This window comes from Nelumbo lutea, chromosome 2 (genome assembly GCF_056320005.1).
Source record: "Nelumbo lutea isolate HS-2025 chromosome 2, American lotus-T2T, whole genome shotgun sequence".
Taxonomy (NCBI): domain Eukaryota; kingdom Viridiplantae; phylum Streptophyta; class Magnoliopsida; order Proteales; family Nelumbonaceae; genus Nelumbo; species Nelumbo lutea.
In genome coordinates, this window is record NC_142685.1 from 13869563 (window position 1) to 13890476 (window position 20914).

Consider the following 20914-nt stretch of genomic DNA (forward strand, 5'->3'; position numbering starts at 1 on the left):
TTAGGTTATTGTTAAAAATCCATGGGTGTTTTACTTATCTTGTTATTACTACCATAGACTTACATGATGTCTCTTATAATGCATATTTCAGTTTCTTCAAACATGCTGTATTTTTTCTATTAGATAAAAGCTTATTCTTGTTTGTTACCATATGTAAAAGAGATACAAATGATGCATGAGAAGACACAAGACCATTTGCATATGATTTTTAAGGAGCACCAAAAACTCATACCAGATTTGGAATCTCAAAGTAATGAATTTGAATATCAAAGGAAAGAGCTTGACTCGCGTAGCAAAGAGTTGGAGCAGCGTGAGGCTCAACTTGAAAGTGAGAGAAGAAACCTTTTTGAGGACAAGAAAAAGGTAATACATATGAGCTATATATCAAAAGGAAACAGATCTAAGAGATAAAAAAAGAGTTTCTTCAACTTTTGTATAGAAATGTTTTTGTAGAGAATATGACAGTCACACTTGTAACTCGAAAATTATCAACGATTTGGAGCATTGGGAAGGGGAAGATGATACTTTGCACCTGGAACAAGACAGTCTCACTACTTCTTTCCTACAGAGGTGACATAATCCAAGTTTATTCTATTAGTCGTTCTCTTAAGACCAAGAAGATCTTGTGATGGGGATAACAAAAAAATGGAAACTTGTTTGTTGATTGTATGTGGGGTGTGAATTTTTCGATACTAAGCATAATGAAGATATACGTTGCAGTGGATGGGGTTGGAAACAATGAAAAGCCTTATCCCATGTATATGGGGAAGGCAATATATGTTGCATTGGATCACAAATTCCTTTCCAATATCATAGTTGAACCTACACAACATCAGGATTTGTTGATAAACCAAATAAAATTAAATATAAAAACAATTTGTTTGGCATACGAGGAACCTAAGCTAACATGTGCGAGGGCTAAAATTAGAAATAATAGAATTAAATGGAATATCAGACTATTCAATTAAACTATCGGTTTGCATTTTCATTTTTATACATGGGGCCATGGATTTTAAGTATTGATGAAATTTATATTATTTTCATAAGCTACACATGCATATTTTACCATTTCCAGTGTATTCGAATAATTCACGTTCTACCTACCTACGCTGCTAAATATATGTTATACCAAATTCGGTCTAGCCTGGCCCGAGTTCAGGCTATAAAGGACATTTGCTTTCATTCGTGGCATGTGGCAGATATTTGTGCCAACTCCATAGTGTAAAAACTGAAATTGAGAAAACGACCATGGTACTCTCCTGCTCTCTCCTCTTCTTCTATTTACTTTCTCGCCAAGAGCTCCATTAGCAACGATTTACGTCTCTGTGAGAGTTGCTTCATTTTCATCTGTAAAATCTAAGCTCAGGTTTGGAGCATTTGCTTTTTTCTCCCTTTCATTTTTTTTTCGGAAGTCTATGCGTAATCCTGTGTTATCTGAGCAGATAATCATGCAAAGTAGCTTAGTTTTCTAACTAAATTTATTCTCTCTCTCTCTCTCTCTCTCACTCTCACTCTTCTGGACTTATTTGTTCTATGGTTTTTAGTTCGTTTAAGAAACATGCTATTTGAAGCTTTCTCTCGAATATGGTACCTTGTGGTGTAAATGAGTGGATATTCATGTATGCGCAAGTAGTAATTGTAAAATACTTCTATGAAATGCAGATGAGTAACTCAATTCCACATGGCCTAACAAATTTAGTCAGACGCCTAAAATCGTAAAAGCTTTTATGTTTGTCAACCCTAATTCAGTAGAACTTTCAGCTCATATGTCACCTTTGTTGAATCTTTTTTTAATTAGGTTCAACACATCTATAGGAGTGAGCAAGCGATTAAATGGCTGAAATATGATGAGAGAATTCAGCTTCCTTTATCTGTTACCTATCATAAAAGAGGAAGTTTGCCTCTGCTAGTTTGCAAGGAATATCATGAAAGTCTCTATATTACTCCTTCAGAGTTTAATATCTCATATCACCTCCTAATTTTGCACCCAAATCCAAAAATACTCTAAATTATGATGCCGGTTAGGAGTGCGTGGTGCAATTCTGTTGTAGGGACGGAGGTCCAATCTTGGCGAGGTAAAACCCCACTACGCAGCAATGACATTGCTGAAAGCCTATCACCACCTTGACAGGCCACTCAGAGGATAGAAGGCTTCTCACGAACCCTAGGCATCCACCAAGGGGGGAAAGAGATAAAAGAGAAAGAGAAAATTCTCCAAAAGAAGAGCAGCTTTATTGGCATATATCTCAAACGAACAAATTACAGCCATATTTATAGCCTTATAGGCAAAACTCCTAGGCTATTAGGAAACTTTGTCTCCTAACAAAACAAGACTTCTAAAATAAACTAAATTCCTACTCAAATAAATCCCTATAGATTTCTACTAAATAACAACTTGTAATTATCAAAGGAAGAAAAGAAAGAAAAATTAATTAAAAGGTTTCATCTCCCACGTTGCCATTGTCCACATAGGTGTCAAATTAAAATTTTATCTCTAATTTATTTTTTTTCCAAGAATGGCTTATTAAGATCTTGTCATCAACAGGAACAATAGTCTTTGAATAAGTATTACAGAATGTTCTCATACAGTAACAGTCTTCTAAGATAGAACCTGTAATGTATCTTATATGTTCAATTTGCCATTAAATGTCCAAGAAAAAAATGGAAAGAAATGCTGAAGTGTTTGCATCCAATGGATGTGTAAGTGTGTAACACAGACACTTCATCCATTTAGGCGTGCCCATTCAATATAAATCCTTGGAAGACTAATTAGGATGTTATTAGCAAGACATGTAATCTCCTAAGAAGTCTAACAGTGCTGTGCTCACAGGAGGGGTGCATTTTCTTTGAGGTGTCATAATAATGAAGTTTTAGGTTTTACAAATACAATCTCAGCACCTGGGTTCTGTTTGTGCTTTTAGAATTAAATAAAATGGTTGATGATTTGAACCTAGTTATTGATGTTTGACAACAGTATGAGTTGTTGTGGGATGGTTGACAAATCCAGGCTCAGTTATATGGTGCTACAGGGACCTTTTGAGGAACGTTAATTGGTTTTCAAGGAACATGATTATTACCTCACAATGGGTGGGCAGAACAGCAAGTACCTTAGCAGAAGGATTAGCTAAGCAGGGGGGGGGGGCTCTCAAGGGAACAATTATTTTGGGCAGCTCTGTAACCTTTTTTGTTTTAGTCTGATGTAATACTTTTTTTAGGAGAGGTAGCAGCTCATGCCTCTCCATGTGTAGCCTGTAATGACTTAAACCTCTTGATCTTTCTTCAATAAAATCTTATTCATTCATCAAATTAAAAAAAAATTCTTTGACGACATTATGGGAAAATTCTCTGTGTTTTTCTGGGTGTTCAATGTGCTCTGTACTTGTTACGGTTTTAGAGCTTAGAGAGGCATATTTCTTATCTGCATGCCCAGGTCTTAGTTTAAAGGAAAAAAGGATCAATTCTTTTATTTTTGAGAAGAGGCAGCTTTCATTAAAAATCAAAAGGGAGGGTAATGTTCATGAGAGAGGATGTACAAAAACCAGAAAGCCCAAAAAATCCAAAAAAAGTTACAATGGCAAAGTGCTATCACTATACAATGAAGTCATACATCCCCCTGATTTTGCTACGGAATTTGCCATAACATTCAGCTCTCGAATTCCAGTGAGAGAGTGGGCCAATTTCCATGGACCTACGTCCTGATTAGTAACCCATCCTATGGCATTTGTTGAATCACCCTCCACCACTATAGGGAGGGAGTGAATAGACATAGCCACTCTTAACTCCACCAGAAGAGCTATGACTTCAGCTTCAGCCACACCTGTAATGCCAATAGGTCCTCTATAAGCCCATAACACTGTTCCTGCAGAGTTGGTTATGAGACCACCAATGCCTGCCACCACCTAACATCAGATATTATTCTGCAGCAGCCATCAAGATTCGGCAAGAATTCACACCTTAGTCTTGGAGTTATCTGAGGTGGAAACAAAGGATCATACCTAGAAGAAAAAGAGTCATTTCTTCATTTTGGATCTACAATCTTCAAGGATGGTGGTATATTAACTGTACGGAAAAATGTTGATTTAGTTTTTTTTTTTTTTTTTATCCCCTTGTTGGTGATATGGGGTTAGCTATAACCTTACTTTACATTAATTTAGAAAAGAATTAGAGTGTGCTTTTTTAATATATAGGACTTTTAGCATAATCCGTACAAAATTTGCTAACATGCCAAGCAAAGTAATATATGGATTGTTGGATACCTTGTCGGTCTTATTGATAAATCTTTTGAAAGAGTTAAAAGTTATTGATGGTGAGATTATAGTATATAATACAATAACGATTTTTTAGAAAGGTACATACTATAACAATTAAGACAATGAGATATAAGATTTGAGCAATAATCTCTACTTGTTATAGGGAAAAAAGTTTGTAGCATTTTTTTATTTTAAAGTCAAGTGTTGAATATAGGTATTGGTTGTACTATCAAGTTTCCTTGCACAAAAGGCCTTGGGTCATTATAAATGCATTTCCATAATTAAGTTTTTGAGAAACTTTCTTAGGTAAGGTGTATACACTCTAAAACTCTTCTGGATTATTAATAGTTTCATTTTTGTACCTTTTGTCTCAGAAGCTACTTTCATAAAAGGAAAGAAAAAAAAATTCTACCTATTGTCTCATAAGTTCTTATCTTGTCAATTTGGTACCCAAACCATTAGTCCTGGCATTATATTAACTTGCAGGATCTGAGTTTCGAGTTTCTTAATGATCCATGTATTTATCTAGGATTTTCCCTGTTAAATGGATAATAACATGCATGAAGAATTAAAAAGAATGGGCAAACTAGTTGCTAATCTAGCCAAGGAGATTGATGTCAAAAACCAAAGGTTGCAAGAAGTGGAAAGAAAATACAATAAGTGCTCCCGTCCAAACCGATGAAGGAGCAACAAATTCTCATCCTCACACTGGTGATTTACAGAATATTCAGGCAACATATAGACTGAATGGCCAGAATTACTTGAAGTGGTCACAACTAGTGCGTACCTATTTGAAGGGAAAAGGAAAAATTAGTCACCTCCTTGGAACAGGACCAAGGTTGGGCGAGCCAAATTTTGATGCTTGGGACGAAGAAGACTCTATGATTATGTCATGGTTGTGGAGTTTAATGACACCCGAGATCAGTGATACTTGTATGTTTCTTCCCTCTGCAAAGGCTATTTGGGATATTGTCCGAAAAACCTATTCCAAAGCCCATGACACTGCTCGTGTTTATGAGGTCAAAGAGAAGACTGTGGCAGCCAAACAAGGGAGCAGGAGTGTTACAGAGTATGCAAATCTGTTGCAAAATTTATGGCATGAGCTTGATCATTATCGGGTTCTTGAGACAAAGTGCGCAGATGATGCTGTGATCTTGAAGAATTTTATTGAAAGAGATAGGGTGTATGATTTTTTGGTCGGACTGAATGCTGAATTTGATCAGGTCCAAATACAAATTCTTTTTTTTTTTTTTTATCAATAACACTCTCATTAATTCATCAGTAGAAAATTTACAAGTGGAAGACAAACACACTTATCTTCCAATAGTCACAAAGAACTTCAAGAAAGGAAAGAAGAAAATACAAAGATATAAGGACACTAACATTACAACTTAGCCCAAAACAAGGAATCCCTTTTTGCCCCTTGTTTTGCTAAACCGTCAGCTAGGGAATTAGCTGATCTCTTAATCCAACATGTCTTAACTTCCATCTCCCGCACCAGCCATTTGAATTTCCTCTTCTCATTGTTATACTTCCAAAGATCATTTTGTTCTTTGGTCAGCCACCCTATCACCACCTGTGAATCCCCTTCAATTATAAGTTTCTTGATGTTTAATTCCTTAGCTTTCCGGGCTCCTTCCATAACTGCACATATCTCAGCTCTAAGGGAGTCACCCACTCCAATTGGGCCTGAGAACAAAGCAGAGATAACCCCATTTTCATCTCTGAAAACACCCCTGATCCCTGATTGTCCCGGGTTTCCTCCATTGCATCCATCAAAGTTTAATTTCAAGAAACCACTAGGTGGGGGGGGGGTGGTCCAAGCCACACTCATTACTGACATGGTCTACGTGCAACTTGCAATTTCACCCTACTTCCTCAACATGTCATCCACAGTGTAATCTGTGAATATTTCCAGAGATTTCAGCCACTGTCCGAATACAAATTCTTGGCAAAGAAGAAGTGCCTCCATTGAATGAAGTCATAGCCCTTGCTAGAGCTGAGGAAAGTCGCCGTAGAATCATGCTTGAGCCTAAAGATCCCGAAGGCTCAGCCATGGTGGCAAGGGGAGGAAGTTACAGTGGTTCAAAGAGTGAGAACAATCACAACTTGGTTCGTGACACAACCACTCGTGACTCTAACGAGAACCTCTGGTGCACCTATTGCAAGAAGCCCAGACACACGAAAGATCGGTGCTGGAAACTTCATGGGAAACCTCCCACATCCAGCAAGGAATGGGGAAATCGAGGAGTTTCAAAAGGAGTTCAACAGGCCCATAATGTCTCCACAACCCCGCAGCAAGAACACTCAAGTCGGGGACCATTTAATGATGAAGAAATTGAAAGGCTAAGGTGCTTCCTGAAATCCTTGAAACTAGGAAGTGGTTCTACCTCTCTTGCTCTCTCAGGTGAGTCTTTATCTCTAGGATTACATGCCTCGGATAGTGTTTTTCCATGGATTCTTGATTTTGGAGCTATTGACCACATGACACCCTCTTCACTACATTTTCTCACCTATACACCCTATCCTAGTAATAGAAAAATTTTTGTTGCTGATGACACCCTCTTCACTCCATCCCTATTACTTAAAAGTAAGCTTCATGTTCCTAAGTTATCCACTAGCCTTATCTCTATACATGAACTCACCTAGGATGTGAACTGCAATGTTGTGTTCTTCCCTTCTTATTGTGTATTTCAGGACTAGGTTTCGGGGAAGAAGATTGGACTTGCTAAGGAAAGAGATGGACTCTACTACCTTGAAGCAACCAGCAAATCATCTCACACTGTTATGCATGTCACACACGAGTCATTCTTATCTACCTCCAATAAAGATTTAATTTGGCGTCATCATTTCCGTTTTGGTCATCCTTCATTTCCTATTTTAAAAACAATGCTTCCTTCCTTGTTTAAAGGAATCAATGTTGAAACCTTTCATTGTGATGTGAACTTGCTAAGCACAAAAGGGTTTCTTTCCCAATCAGCAACAAAAGATCTTCAACTCCTTTTTATTTGATTCATTCGGATATATGGGGCCCTTCTCAAATTCCCAACATTACTGGTTCCAGATGCTTTGTCACCTTTATTGATGATTGCACTAGGGTCACATGGATTTTTCTTCTTAAGTCTAAATCTGATGTGGGTACGATTCTTCCCAACTTTCATAACATGGTCCAAACTTAGTTTGGTGTGAGAATTAAAAGATTTCGATCTGATAATGCTACAAATTATTTTAATCAGAAATTGTTCCCATTTTTTCAGAAAGAAGGCATTGTGCATGAATCCTTCTGTGTTAACACTCCCCAACAGAATGGGGTAGCTGAGAGAAAAAATGGCCATCTTTTGCAAACCACCCGAGCCTTTCTCTTTCAAAATTAGGTGCCAAAACAATATTGGGGGGAAGTTGTCCTTATTGCTGCCTACACCATAAATAGACTACCATCTAAAGTTCTTGACAACCGAAGCCCAATACAAGTCCTTTCTCAATTTTACCCTGATATTTGAGCCTCAAATAATCTCACACCAAGAATTTTTGGCTGCACTGCCTTTGTTCATGTCCATAATAAGGGAAAATTAGACCCACGAGCAATCAGGTGTGTCTTATTGGGATATTCCCCAACTCATAAAGGTTATAAATGTTATCATCCAGCCACCAGAAAATTCTACACCTCCATCAATGTCACATTTGAGGAAGGAAAATCTTTTTTCACTCAACCTTATCTTCAGGGGGAGCCTTCATTAATGGAAGATAAGGCCTCGGATCTACTCTCCCTAGATGTATTACCCTCCTCACATTCCTCTGAGCCCCACATTCCCGAGTCTCAACAAGAGTCAAACAACCCGACCATTGAACCAAATTCGGACACTGTTAACCCCACGAATGATGTGCATGATAATGTGAGATATATGCAGGTTTACTCTAGGAGGAAAAATCCAGATCCTCAACCTGTGCAAGTCCAAGATTCAACTCCTAATCCTAGAACTGAGGGATTCTTAGATCCTGAACCTACACCTTCACAGTTTGAGTATGAGTATGACCTACCTATTGCACTAAGAAAAGGAACCAGAGAATGTACCAAATGCCCATTGTACCCTTTAACCAAATATGTATCATTCCAAAGATTCTCTAAATCCCATAAAAGTTTTCTAGCCAGCCTTAACACCATTCCAATTCCTAATACTCTAGCCGAGGCACTTTCTAATAAGGAGTGGAGAAAAGCCATGAGAGTGGAAGTGGAGGCATTAGAAAAAAACAACACATGGGAAGTTGTGGATCTACCAAGAAACAAGAAGACGATAGGTTGTAAATGGGTGTTCACAATTAAGTACAAATCTGATGGGTCATTAGAAAGGTACAAAGCACGCCTGGTAGCCAAGGGATATACACAGACTTATGGTGTAGATTATCAGGAGACTTTTGCCCCAGTAGCTAAAATGAATACAGTAAGGGTGTTGCTGTCGTTGGCTGCTAACTATAATTGGGATTTGCAACAATTTGATGTAAAAAGTGCGTTTCTCCATGGTGATCTAGAAGAGGAGATATACATGGACATTCCACCAGGTTTTGGAGAAGGCATTAAAGGGAACAAAGTTTGTCGGTTGAAGAAAGCACTATACGGTCTCAAACAATCTCCGAGAGCATGGTTTGGAAGGTTTACGAAGGTAATGCTGAGTACAGGTTACAAACAAAGTCAAGGTGACCACACATTGTTTATCAAACACACAGCCTCAGGGGGAGTTACTGCACTATTAGTCTATGTGGATGATATAATCGTTACTGGGAATGATAAAAAGGAGAAGGAAGCATTGAAAAACTACCTTGCCAGAGAATTTGAGATAAAAGACTTGGGGAGACTAAAGTATTTTCTCGGAATTGAAGTTGCACATTCTAAACAAGGCATCTTTATCTCTCAACAAAAGTATGTTGTTGATCTTTTGAGAGAAACAGGAAATATGGCATGTAAACCAGCTTCCACGCCTATAGATCCCAATCATAAACTTGGAGAAGCCAACGAGAATGCAAGTGTAGACAAGGAGACGTTCCAAAGACTAGTTGGAAAACTCATTTATCTTGCACATACACGACCGGATATTGCATATGATGTAAGTGTAATAAGCCAGTTTATGCATAATCCTAAAGAAGTTCATCTGCAGGCTGCTCGTCGAATTATGCACTATTTGAAAGCCAATCCAGGAAAAGGAGTTTTATTCAGAAGAAATGGAGGACTGACTCTTGAAGCATATACAAATGCCGATTATGCAGGATCTCCAGTAGATAGACGGTCCACTTCTGGTTACTGTACCTTCTTAGGAGGAAACTTAGTCACTTGGAGGAGTAAAAAGTAAAATGTAGTGGCTCGGCCAAGTGCAGAGGCAGAATTCAGGGCTATGGCACAAGGAGTGTGTGAATTACTCTGGTTGAAGATAATTTTAGAAGACCTGAAGATTCCACGAGAAGAGCCTATGAAACTATATTGACAACAAGTCAGCCATCAATATTGCTCACAATCCTGTTTAACATGACAGGACGAAGCACATCGAAATTGACCGACAATTTATAAAAGAGAAATTGGACAACAAGTTGATTTGCACTCCCTATGTGTCTACAAAAGGACAACTGGCCGATGTACTTACTAAAGGGCTCAATAGTACAGACTTTCGGAGAATTATAGCCAAGCTGGGAATGTAGGACCTCTATTCACCAGCTCGAGGGGGAGTGTTGGAAAACGTGGGGTTACTGGTTCAGATCTGAAAATAGAATTGTATATATTCCTAGGATTGTGGAAGGACTGATTTAGAAAGTTTTTTCTTTCTATTTCTTTCTTTCTATATGCCCATTGGCAATAGAATGAAACATATCAGTATTCTACCATTCCAAAACAGATATCTGCATTCCTTAGTAGGATGATGGAGGAGAAAGAGAAGCTGCATCAAGGTTACATGGAAGGTATGCTATAATCTAGAACTTGTAATTTCTCTTTCTTGTTTTTTTTTTCCTTAAAGATGTTCATGTTTAGGTGGTAATTTTATCTTTCTTTTGTTAGTTGTTGATGGTGAATGAATGAAGTACTCTTATTCTACATCTTGATATTTTGGAATGCTCTTAGTGAGTTAAATTCCAAAAAATAGGTGAAACAAAATTTGGTAGCATGCTGAAAACCCTGGGCGACACTGTTTAAAATTGATATTGAGTTTTCAAAGGTTTATATCATTTGATTCCACCAAGGATCATTTGACATTACATCTACTATTATAAAAAATTACATTTGTTGTTGCTAGGCTCAAACAACCAGGTGATCACTGACAAAAATAGATGGTCTATATTAGGTCCATCTAGCACCAAGCTATTTGATTCCTATGGTCCTTAAATGGCTTCACATGACAGTGCTAATACTCAACTCACAAAAATTTGTGATACCCATTAAGTTGGAAAGAATAGAATAGTAACTTTTGGCTGGATTCCTATATTAATGCCCTAGGTTGGAGGTATTTGCAGTTTGATTGATTTTTATAAAGGGCCATTGCTTATTGCAATAGTAAAATCCTGGGTTGACAAGCATGGGAATTTAGGTTTAGGTTTGAGTATGATGGTTACTTTGTGCAAAAAATGCCAAAATTAGGTCCTTATCCAATGCACCCTTCTTAAGATTCTAGTTGGTTGGGACCAATGAACTGTGACTTGGGCCTCTGACCGGTTTGGTCATACCGTGAAAACTTTAATTCATGATAACCAGCTGACTGCTTGGTTTAACCAGAAAAATGGTGAACTGGTACCGGTTTTATAAAACCGCCCAGATCACCACATGAATAGAAATTTCGATATGGTAATGGCAAGATTTGAACCCAAAACCTTTTATTTATGTGTAGTCTTGTTACCATTAATCCATCTCTTTATTTGTATTCATTAATGCCTTGTTTTAAACATTGCTTATAGGAGCCTTATGGAAAGTTTTAAGGTCTTGGAGTGTAAAGAATAACATTTCCCCATTTCTTACTTGGGGATTCCCCTAGAGGAAACCCAAGGAGTTTAAGTTTTTGGAATCCAGTGATTGAAAAATGTGAAAAGAAACTGATCACGAATACAGTCATAGATTCTAAAGTAAAGATACAATCATATATTCTAATCTTGGAATCAGCTAGGGACATTTAGAACCTACGGCAACATCTTTACTTTGGATTCCCAAAGATCTAAATGCTCTAGCTGATAGTCTAGCTAAGTCAAGGACTCTGAGAGACAATTTGCAATAGAAGTCTGCCTTTGTAGTCAGCATCTTTAGCTTTTATAGTGTTGGTTGTACATCTTCTCATGTATTTCTTCATTTTGTAATGAATTCTAGTTATCTTCTTGAAAACATGTATATATTGCTTTAATACACACTAGTTTAAAGAAAATGTGAGTTAAGAGGCTTGAACCCTGATCATTTGTTTTAAAAAATTTAGGAATTAGCCATCTATCCACCACATCCAAGTGTAATTAACATTTGCAAAATATATTTTATACAGTATTTATGTTACGTCATCACAGTTTGACCTCTGGTTTGATCACGATTGAACCTCTGACCCATGAAACTCTCCCTTTTCTGGTTCTTTGCCTAGTCCGGTTCTCTGAACATTGGTTAGGACCAACATTGGGTAATATCCTGTTTTGGTTGGTTTTGATAGAATTTAGGATACAAAGGGAAGCTAGGCCATTCACATTATGTTGGACAATAAAAGGAGATAATTACGATTTTCCTTTTACTCAAAAATAAAAACAACCTCCTTTTTAAATCTCATTGTTTATTACTACTCTAAGAAGTGGATCTTTTGCAACCTGGCAACCCCTTAAGGCAATCTAGCATGGAATGCCTCAGTGTATCCAGCTTCACTTTGCAGTTTGCATCATATCTTTTTGATTTCATGAACCAGTCTAAGATCATATAGGATCAAATTAGGTTGTTGTTTATGTATTCTTTGTATTGTTTTCTTTTATCTATAGCTTGTAATTTTCTAAGAGGTCTAAAACGGTTGGGTTGCTCCATTGCGATCTGGGTGACCAGGGTTCAAATCTTTAAAACAGCCTCTCTATATGTGCAGGGGTAAGGCTGTCTACATCTATCCCTCCCCAGGCTCTGCATTGCCAAGAGCCTCGCGCACTAAGGTGCCCTTTTTTTTTCAGGAATGAACATGTGACTATACTTGCCACCAACTCCGGTCCTATAGGCAGGGAAAGGCTGAAACATTAGCAGTTTTGCAAGGACTACGATTGGATACATCATTAAATTCCAGTAACTTGCAGGTGGAAGGTGGCTTAGAATCAGTGGTGGGTTGGATAAAAAGGCAAGGGCAAGGACAATAACAATACTGACATGTCTCGAGGAAGCACAAGGGTGATAGGTACCACCTTTTCTTGGGTCAAAAGATCAACAAAGTGTCCCACTGATATTCTAGCCAAGCAAGGGGGTGAATGGGGGACAGTCTTTTAAATTCAGAAAGGATGTAAAACAATTTGGGATAGGTGGCTGAGACCAGCCCATTTGTTTGAGAGATGCTTGGCATACTTGTGCATATTATTCTTTCATTTTTTAATAAAATTTTACAATTATTGATAAAATGACTAGTGCTTGTAAAACTTCAACTATGTTTAGATATAAATTCACTTTTTTACTGATACTCTTCTGTCTGATGTGAGTTTTTTTAACAAACGCATCAGCATTTGTTGTTTTTCCTTAGAAATTAGGAAGATGCAGTGCATTTCAGACAAACTTTCTTTCCACTTTACCCAAGAAAATGAGAAGTTGAAGTTGGAGTTGGAATCTCAACAGAAAGAACTTGAGCAGCGAACTAAAGAGTTGGAAAAGCGAGAGGCCCAACATGACCTCAAGTGGAAAGAACTAAATACTGAAAAGAAAAGGGTAAATTTTGTCAAAAATTGAACTCTTCTTGTGATATGCATCCAATGGTATGAGATTGGTAACAAACCACTGCATCATATTATTTTCTTTCACAAAAAAAAAAAAAAAAACATTGTAGTGATTACCTACCTACGTATTTGTATGAAGTACAAACTTGGCAAAGTTTAAGAATATTTACTAGGTGATCATATTATTTTTCTTATTATTGGAAATTGGTAATATTTTTTGATATATTATTATTATTATTATTATCAATAAATTTTATCAGTTTCCAAGAACAAATTTCTGTTAATTCATTTTTGATAAATCTTTTGGGTTGATCGAGTGTCAACTTAATCACAAGAAGAACAAAACAAGGTTATTTTATATAAAATCATACCTGCAGCTGCCATTATCTATGCACCAATTCCTTGTTCTTTTCTTGATCAGATACATTCAATATGGATTAACCAGCAACTAGATTCTATCTCTTGCTTCTATTTGAGCCTTTTCTTCCTTGAAAGTCACGCCCAAGGGTATAGTAATGGAGCTGGTTCGATTATCTTCTTTGTTCTCTAAAAATGATCCTTTCTTTTCTCTAGCCCTCGACTAGATAGCTACGGCCTAGTCTGCCTCTCTCAATCGTCCTCTCTACTTTCCAATGCTAGTTTGATGGTAGCATGAAACATGGGGCTTCTCACTACCAAAATCGATTAAGAGGGAGAGACCCTATCCACCCAAAACTCTAGGTGGTTCCTCCCATTAGGGAACCGCCTCATGTGTTGACCAATAGGAATCACCCACATCCCCTACCTTTCCTCAACCACTTTCCTATTCTCTCTAATCCTCATCTCTTTTTCAAAATTCAAATTAGAGTTAGAAACTTGCTAGGAGAAATGCGAAAAATGTTAGGGTTTACTGGCTTTGACTCAACTAAATGGGAGTCGTCAATGACTACATGTAGGGCTATATACATTTTTCTTTGTGGGCCTCATACTAGCAAAATCCACTTCAAACGCTCTCAACAGTATAGGCTGTGGCCCCCAACAGCCAAAGTTATCCCCTTCAAATGGCCATGTGGAAGTCACATAAATGGTATCCATAAAGTCTTTGTGTTACTAGTTCCTTGATTCTATCTTAATTAGTGTCAAATATTGGTACTGATTTATTTATTTATTCATTCATTTTTTAAGTGAAGGCACAAGTTCCCACTGCTTCTAAGCTGTCATAAGATCTCTTAGGTTCTGCTCATTTGATGTGGGGACTGTAGAACTTGAAAAATATAAATGCAATATCCGGTGGCTATATTTGATGGCTTCAATTAATTATCTCTAAAAGAATTACTGGAATCCTTTGGTTTTCCTTGTGGACCCCCCAAATAGAAACCATCTCTCTCCACTGATAGCTAATACAATCAAATTATAGTTTGATGGTAGATCCATTTGGAATCCTACCTAGATGGGATTGGTGAGGCTTTCTCCAAAAAAGATGGCATCATTTTATGGCATTTGTTGGGTCCAATGGAGAAGTTGATTCCATGGGGCTTTCCTTATGGGTATACAGGTAAACAACTTTATATTTCTTCCCTGGTAATTGAGATCAACTCCAACATGTTATTGTGATGCCAAAAAGGTGGGTTATGGACATTGAAGACTAAACTTATTTCCTTAATGAAATAAGTGGATCTATGGATTTGTTGAATGCCCAGGTTATATGGATCCTGAGATAGTTGAATACCACTGCTGATGTGGGGGCCAAATTGAGAATTGACAGGGCCTTAGTACACTGCTTAAATAGAATTTGATTAGGAGTGCACAATATTTTTGTTCATATTTTGTGCATATCTATACATCCTTTCCTGTATGTTATTTTCTCTTTTTCTATATAATATAAATTATATAATTCATCTAAAATGGTTTATGGTTTCAATGTCGATCTTTTTAAAGTGTATCAGGTTCTAATCTGCTATTATTCTGTTTAATACTATTAAAATCCAGATTCTGTGTGTTTTCTAGTTCATCTCTGAAAACTGGTCTTTAGGAAAATGTAGGCTTGAGTGAATATATTACTGAGGCAAAAACACATGGTAAAAGAGGATCTCTTTACAGTCTCTGAAAACTGCTTTGGACAGCTGCTCTTGACAGGTGCTTCAGAAAGGAAAAGTTGGTAAGCAGGGGAATTGAGCTGTCGAGCAATACTTGCATTTTGTGCAATGAGGTTCCAGAGACTACTAACCGCTTGTTTATCCATTGCAAAGTCACGGATGTTCTGTGGGTGAGGGTGAAAGGAATCTGGGGTAAGAGGGTGCAATCCAGAACCTGTGATTGATTTCCTTGGGCTGGAATCTTGAGGGGTTTAGCAAAGATGGTCCATTATTTGGAAGACTTCTATTCGTGCCGTGATGTGGACAATATGGACTGAGAGGAACCCGAGGATTTTTGAAAATAAATTTGAAACTGAAGATGCGCTGAAATCTGTTTTGAAGGACAGAATTTTATCTGTGGGTTAGTGTGCACAGGTTATTCCAAAGTAAATATATGTATGTACTTATGCATGATCTATACATGTCTAATATATATTTTTTTAGTTCAACTATGTACTTATGCATGATCTATACATGTCTAATATATTTTTTTTATAGTTTTTGTATTGATTTTCCAAATTTAACATTATATAATTATAGGATCCAAAGTAAATATATGTTAGATGTGCTAAACACATCTAATACATAAATATATATGTACTCATTGCATGATGAATACATGTTATATATATATATATATATATATATATATATATATATATATATATATATATTTTAGTTCAATTATGTATTTATTATATTTTAGGGAATGTGTTTAATGCATTCTATACTCCCCCCCCCCCCCCCAAAAAAAAAAAAAAAGGTTATATCCGGAACCAACATTTGTCCCCTAATTTTCTTCTCTAAGCAGATACTCCTAACTTGTGCTTCTGGCTGAAGGATCTGTCAATTTGAGGAATTTCGTTCCTTTGGACTTGTTACATAGTTCAATGTAAAGTCTGACCTGTGGTAATTTTGCAACTTGATTGTTTCATTGAAGTTTCTAATGATTGATCCCAGATGGATTGCTGGATTCACCATGTAGGTAAAAAGTCTGCCAAATATAGTTGAATGATGCAAGGTACAAGTGATGAAATGGTGAAATGCTTGGCTTGATATTGTTTAGTTACATTGACGGTTGTTGATATGATCAGGATTGGTACCATAAGGTACACATTTTGATACTGTAGAAAGTTGGTCTGTTCCTGGTATTTCATGGTGGATATGCATCACCAAGGTCAAATTCTGATCCATATTGGCCAGTATCAACCAATGTGTATCAATTCTTTTCTTCGACTAGGTGCAGGTCACTATTGATTTTGGACTAGACTTTTTCAAAACTTGATATTGAAAAATGCTTCCACTCATTAACCATGGCCTCGTCTTTTTTAGCTATCCTATACCAAAAAATAGCTTTCTTGATTCTGTTGTAATAATAAACTATGCATTGTGATTTTACATTCTTATCAGAGTCTTTTATGACTATTAACTGTGGTTTTAGACTTTCTAGTTATTGCTTTGGTATCTTATACAACCGACAATTACCTTGTCATATTGATGTCTACTGAAGTGCAGCTTAGAAGAAATATAACCATAAAGGAAGGAAAATTTCCAGAACAGAAACATGTGGAAAGTGATGATGATTTCAATGTCCATAAGCAGATTGAAGTTCTCGTTAGAAAACTAGAAGAGAAAGCAGGTGAAATAGAAGATCTTGAAGCTCTTAATCGAACTCTAATGGTTAAAGAACGCAGAAGTAACCCTGAGCTACAGGAAGCACGCAAGGAATTGATTGATGTAAGGATTTCTCAAGGAAAAAACTTGGGTCTGGGGCCACAAGACTTCTAAAATGGTATAGGGACACATAACTTGCCAATTGTCCTTTATTTAGGGGACTGGAATACACCATTGAATGGGTATAGCTATAAGAATTCTTGGAAAGCTCAATAAAGTAAATTTATGAATCATATGGCAATAGTCATCTGATCTTGCTGATTTTTAGTGCATAAGCTCAATAAAGTAACTTAACCTTTTATTAAGGTCCGCGGTTAGGCACGTTAAGTTTCAGAGAATAAACAAAGTTGACGTGTTCACCTTTTATTGGAAGTCGCTGGATAATGTGGCGACAGAGGTTGCCGCAGATGTGCTCTCATCCAATGATGGTTCTGATCCCCTGATATGCAACAGGTGGCGAGTTATTGGAGGCTCCTCCGTCACCAGATCCAAGTCACTGCCATTCATGGGCCTTGGTAATATTTTTCTTAAAACCCTACAAAAGGTCTGTTGTACTGAAAAGTTTTCCCTCTTGACCACAGGGTTTGCAGCAGTGCTTTAATAGTGCCACTAAAATTGGGGTCAAGCGAATGGGGGAGCTTGATCAGAAACCATTTCGAAATATTTGCGTGCAGAAGTTTCCAGCTGAAGATTGGAATATGGAGTCTGTTAAACTGTGCTCATTGTGGCAGGAGAACATTAAAAGTTCAGATTGGCACCCTTTCAGAAAAACCTTAATTGATGGGGACCTCCAAGTATGTAGCCAATCTTTCAAATTTGTTTATATTTCTACTCTTTTATGGCTCTATTCACTAACTATGAAGAAAGGGCATAAGAAATAAGAAACTATGGTCCATGGTTAATCTAGCATTTTCTGGGTTTGTGAAGTATAACATCTGAATATTGCAGGAAGTAATAGATGACAGCGATGAGAAACTAATAGAATTGAAGGAGGAGTGGGGTATTGAAGTGTATGGTTCTGTATGTAATGCGTTATTAGAGATAAATGAATACAATGCAAGTGGGAGATATGCAGTTCCTGAACTTTGGAATTTTGCGGAAGAAAGGAAAGCCAACTTGAAGGAGGTTATTCAGTACATTCTGAAGCAATTGAAGATCCGTAAGGCTCGTAAGAGTCGAAGACGATGAAGTAAAATGTCAGAGCTTTTGTCTTTCATTATATGTAATTATGTATTCTAGTTAAAGAGAACTTGGATCGGAGCTGCTGGGGAGGGTAAATCATGGGCCTTAGTCAAGTTTGGCTTCTCTTTCATTCAAATGGGTGCAAAGCCCAGCCAACTTGGTTATAGATTCTGTAGCTTGAGAGCACGTAAGTGGACTTCTGGCAATTGCAGGCTAGCCTTGGACTTCCGGCAATTGCAGGTTAGCCTTGGGTGCCTCTCTTTTGGAGGATATATGTTTGTTTGAGGTTTCAATTTATCAAAGGAGGCTTGTCTGTTATGGAGACCTTAAATTAAAAGAGGAGTTAACATAAATAGGTTTTCTTCTTTTGTGCGTGTTCAGGGTGGGGTATGCAGGTATTGTGTTGTCCTTTTTTGGTTCAAGGGCTTTGCAACAGCCAAGTCTGTTGTGTTGTGGTAGCATTTGCCATTTTCTTTTCTTTCTAATGCCACTTATTATGGTCTTCTCTTGCACTGTCTTCCAAAATGAATCTCACGTGACTGTCATACGCCTGTTTAAGCATTTCTAAAAAACATCATAAGGCTATGGGAATGCTTAAAAATAAGCACTTATTTTGGGGGGCATCACCACACTATTAAGTGCTTATTTGTGTTTGAGAAATAAGTTCAAAACTCTAAATAAGAGGAATCCTCTTAAATCTTATCTCTTAAGAGGAATCCTCTTAACTCTTATCTCTTAAGAGGAATCTTTTAATTTTAGGAGGAAAATTGTTGTTCGTTTCCTCTTATCTCTTATCTCTTAAAGTGTAATTATACACTTTTTTGTTTTCCAATGATACTCTAAAAAAGACAAACAAAAAGTTATATATGGGGTCAAAATGGATATTTGATAATTTTCAGAATTTAGAATTCTGAACGACATTCTTTGCATTTAGAGTTTAGAGGAAAGAAAAGTTTATCAATACTAATATACCTCTTGATGTAATTATTGCACTTTTAGGTGTCAGACTTAAGAACAAACAAACAGACTATTAAGTGTTTATTCCAGAAGCTCAATATTTAGGGCTTACTTTTAAGTTCTTATTTTTTTTTTGGTCTATCACATTATGTTGAAAATACCTATACTATCCTTGTTTGAAATAAATAAGTGATTTTTCTCCAAACAATTCATTTCATAAGTTCTTATTAGAATAGTCATTTACTTTTTTTTTTCTTTCAAATAAGCACTCCCAAACTCTGTCTAAATGCCCTTATATCATTTTATGAGACCATTTTGTAGAAAATTGATAAATACAAAAAAATAAAATAAAATAAAGTGTAAGAAATTGAAAAAATACAAAAGATACAACAAAAACGAAGATAGGGGAAATAAAAAATACTAAAAATTGAAAAAAATAAAAAATACAACAAGAGTTACCATGCAACTTTTCTATTTTTGTTGTTTTGATGTTTTCTTCTCCCAAGAACTTTGAATGGACATTTTAGCAAGTATATCTTTTATTATCAAACCTTATTAGGGATGACAATGGGGGTGGGTTCGGGGAGGGTTTTGTAAATTCTAGACCCTATTTATCTCGTTAGACCTCCCAATCAACACCCTTTCAAATGCAAAACCCTCCCTATACATGGAATGCAAAATACTCTTTGCATTTGAAGGTGAGGTGGGTCATATTGGTGGATTGGGTTTAGAGCCTTCATCTAATTTCTTACTATATATAAGTAATAAGTAAAATAACATGACCAAACATCAAAATTTTAAATTATTTGATTAAACATGTAAAGCATACATTTATTGAGGGGTGGCTTAGTTGGTATATTATCTTGTTTGTTCCAACATAGACATGGATTCTATTCCCTCAGCCACTGAATTTGGGGAGGGGTTAGTAGTGGTGTGTATCACCAAATACCAAAATAAGTTTTTTACATAAATTTTAAAATATTATTACATTCAACACCTAGTATATATAAGTTCATATGCCTTCCAATAATATGTTGCATGGGGAGGCTTGGGTTTAGCCTAATTTTAGTACCCTACTCGTATGGGTTGTCTCCAGAAACTCATCCCTACCCCAAAATCCAATTTTTAGAGGTAAGTGTTAGAATTAAAAGTGTTTTTGGGGAGGGATTATTGGACAGGGTAGAAATTGCTATCCCTATGCTTAACAAGGTAGAGGTGAAGTGTTATAATCAAAAGTTTAGGGTGGGTATTTGGCACAAATGAAAGTTCAAGGTCGTGTCACTATCCCAAAATATCAAGTGGTACTTTGTAATTTAACCCAGGGACAAGAAAGTGGGTAGGTTCTACTTGGAACTGAAATTGACATTGAACCACCTTGAACCAATCCTATCCAATTTGTTATCGGCTAGGATTTGGTTTCAAATTCTTAGAATTGTCTTACTCAAGCTGGTTCTGGGGTTTATCCTACTTGAACTGACCCAAAAAATCGGCTTTGATCGACTTTGGTGGAATTGGCTCTGGAATCAAAAGTTGTCTTAGAGATGTTAAGTTTTGTATTATATATTAATATATTATGATAATTTATAAATTAAATTATTCAACTTAATCAATAAAAGTAATATAAGGTTTTATTGTTGTTATTATTATTGAAAATCAAGATTTTAAATAACAGGTTTCATTTTTTCCTAAAAAATGATAAAAATAAATAAATTCACGGATAAACCCTAAAATCAATCTTAAATGCCAAGGCCAAAACTCACCCTCAAACTTAATTTTGTTAGGATATGTTCTGATTTAGGTTTCGGGTTCTGAAACCGGACCTATACGATCCATGCTCAC

The 20914-nt window shown here is 36.6% G+C and overlaps 1 protein-coding gene across 2 annotated transcripts; it reads left to right on the forward strand.

Annotated features, from left to right (window-relative positions):
• Positions 1–1192: 1192 nt before the first annotated feature.
• Positions 1193–18471, forward strand: LOC148868692 (factor of DNA methylation 1-like). Of its 2 annotated transcripts, XM_088970554.1 has the most exons (6): positions 1229–1366; positions 12323–12622; positions 12959–13140; positions 16778–16999; positions 17518–17730; positions 17885–18471. In XM_088970554.1, exons 2-6 carry the CDS (start codon positions 12595–12597, stop codon positions 18122–18124), a joined length of 885 nt encoding a protein of 294 aa, XP_088826680.1. In that variant the 5' UTR covers positions 1229–1366; positions 12323–12594; the 3' UTR covers positions 18125–18471. The 2 variants fall into 2 exon arrangements, with proteins under 2 accessions (XP_088826681.1, XP_088826680.1); XM_088970555.1 differs by lacking the exon at positions 12323–12622 and having other exon boundaries at positions 1193–1366.
• The last annotated feature ends 2443 nt before the right edge of the window (positions 18472–20914 follow it).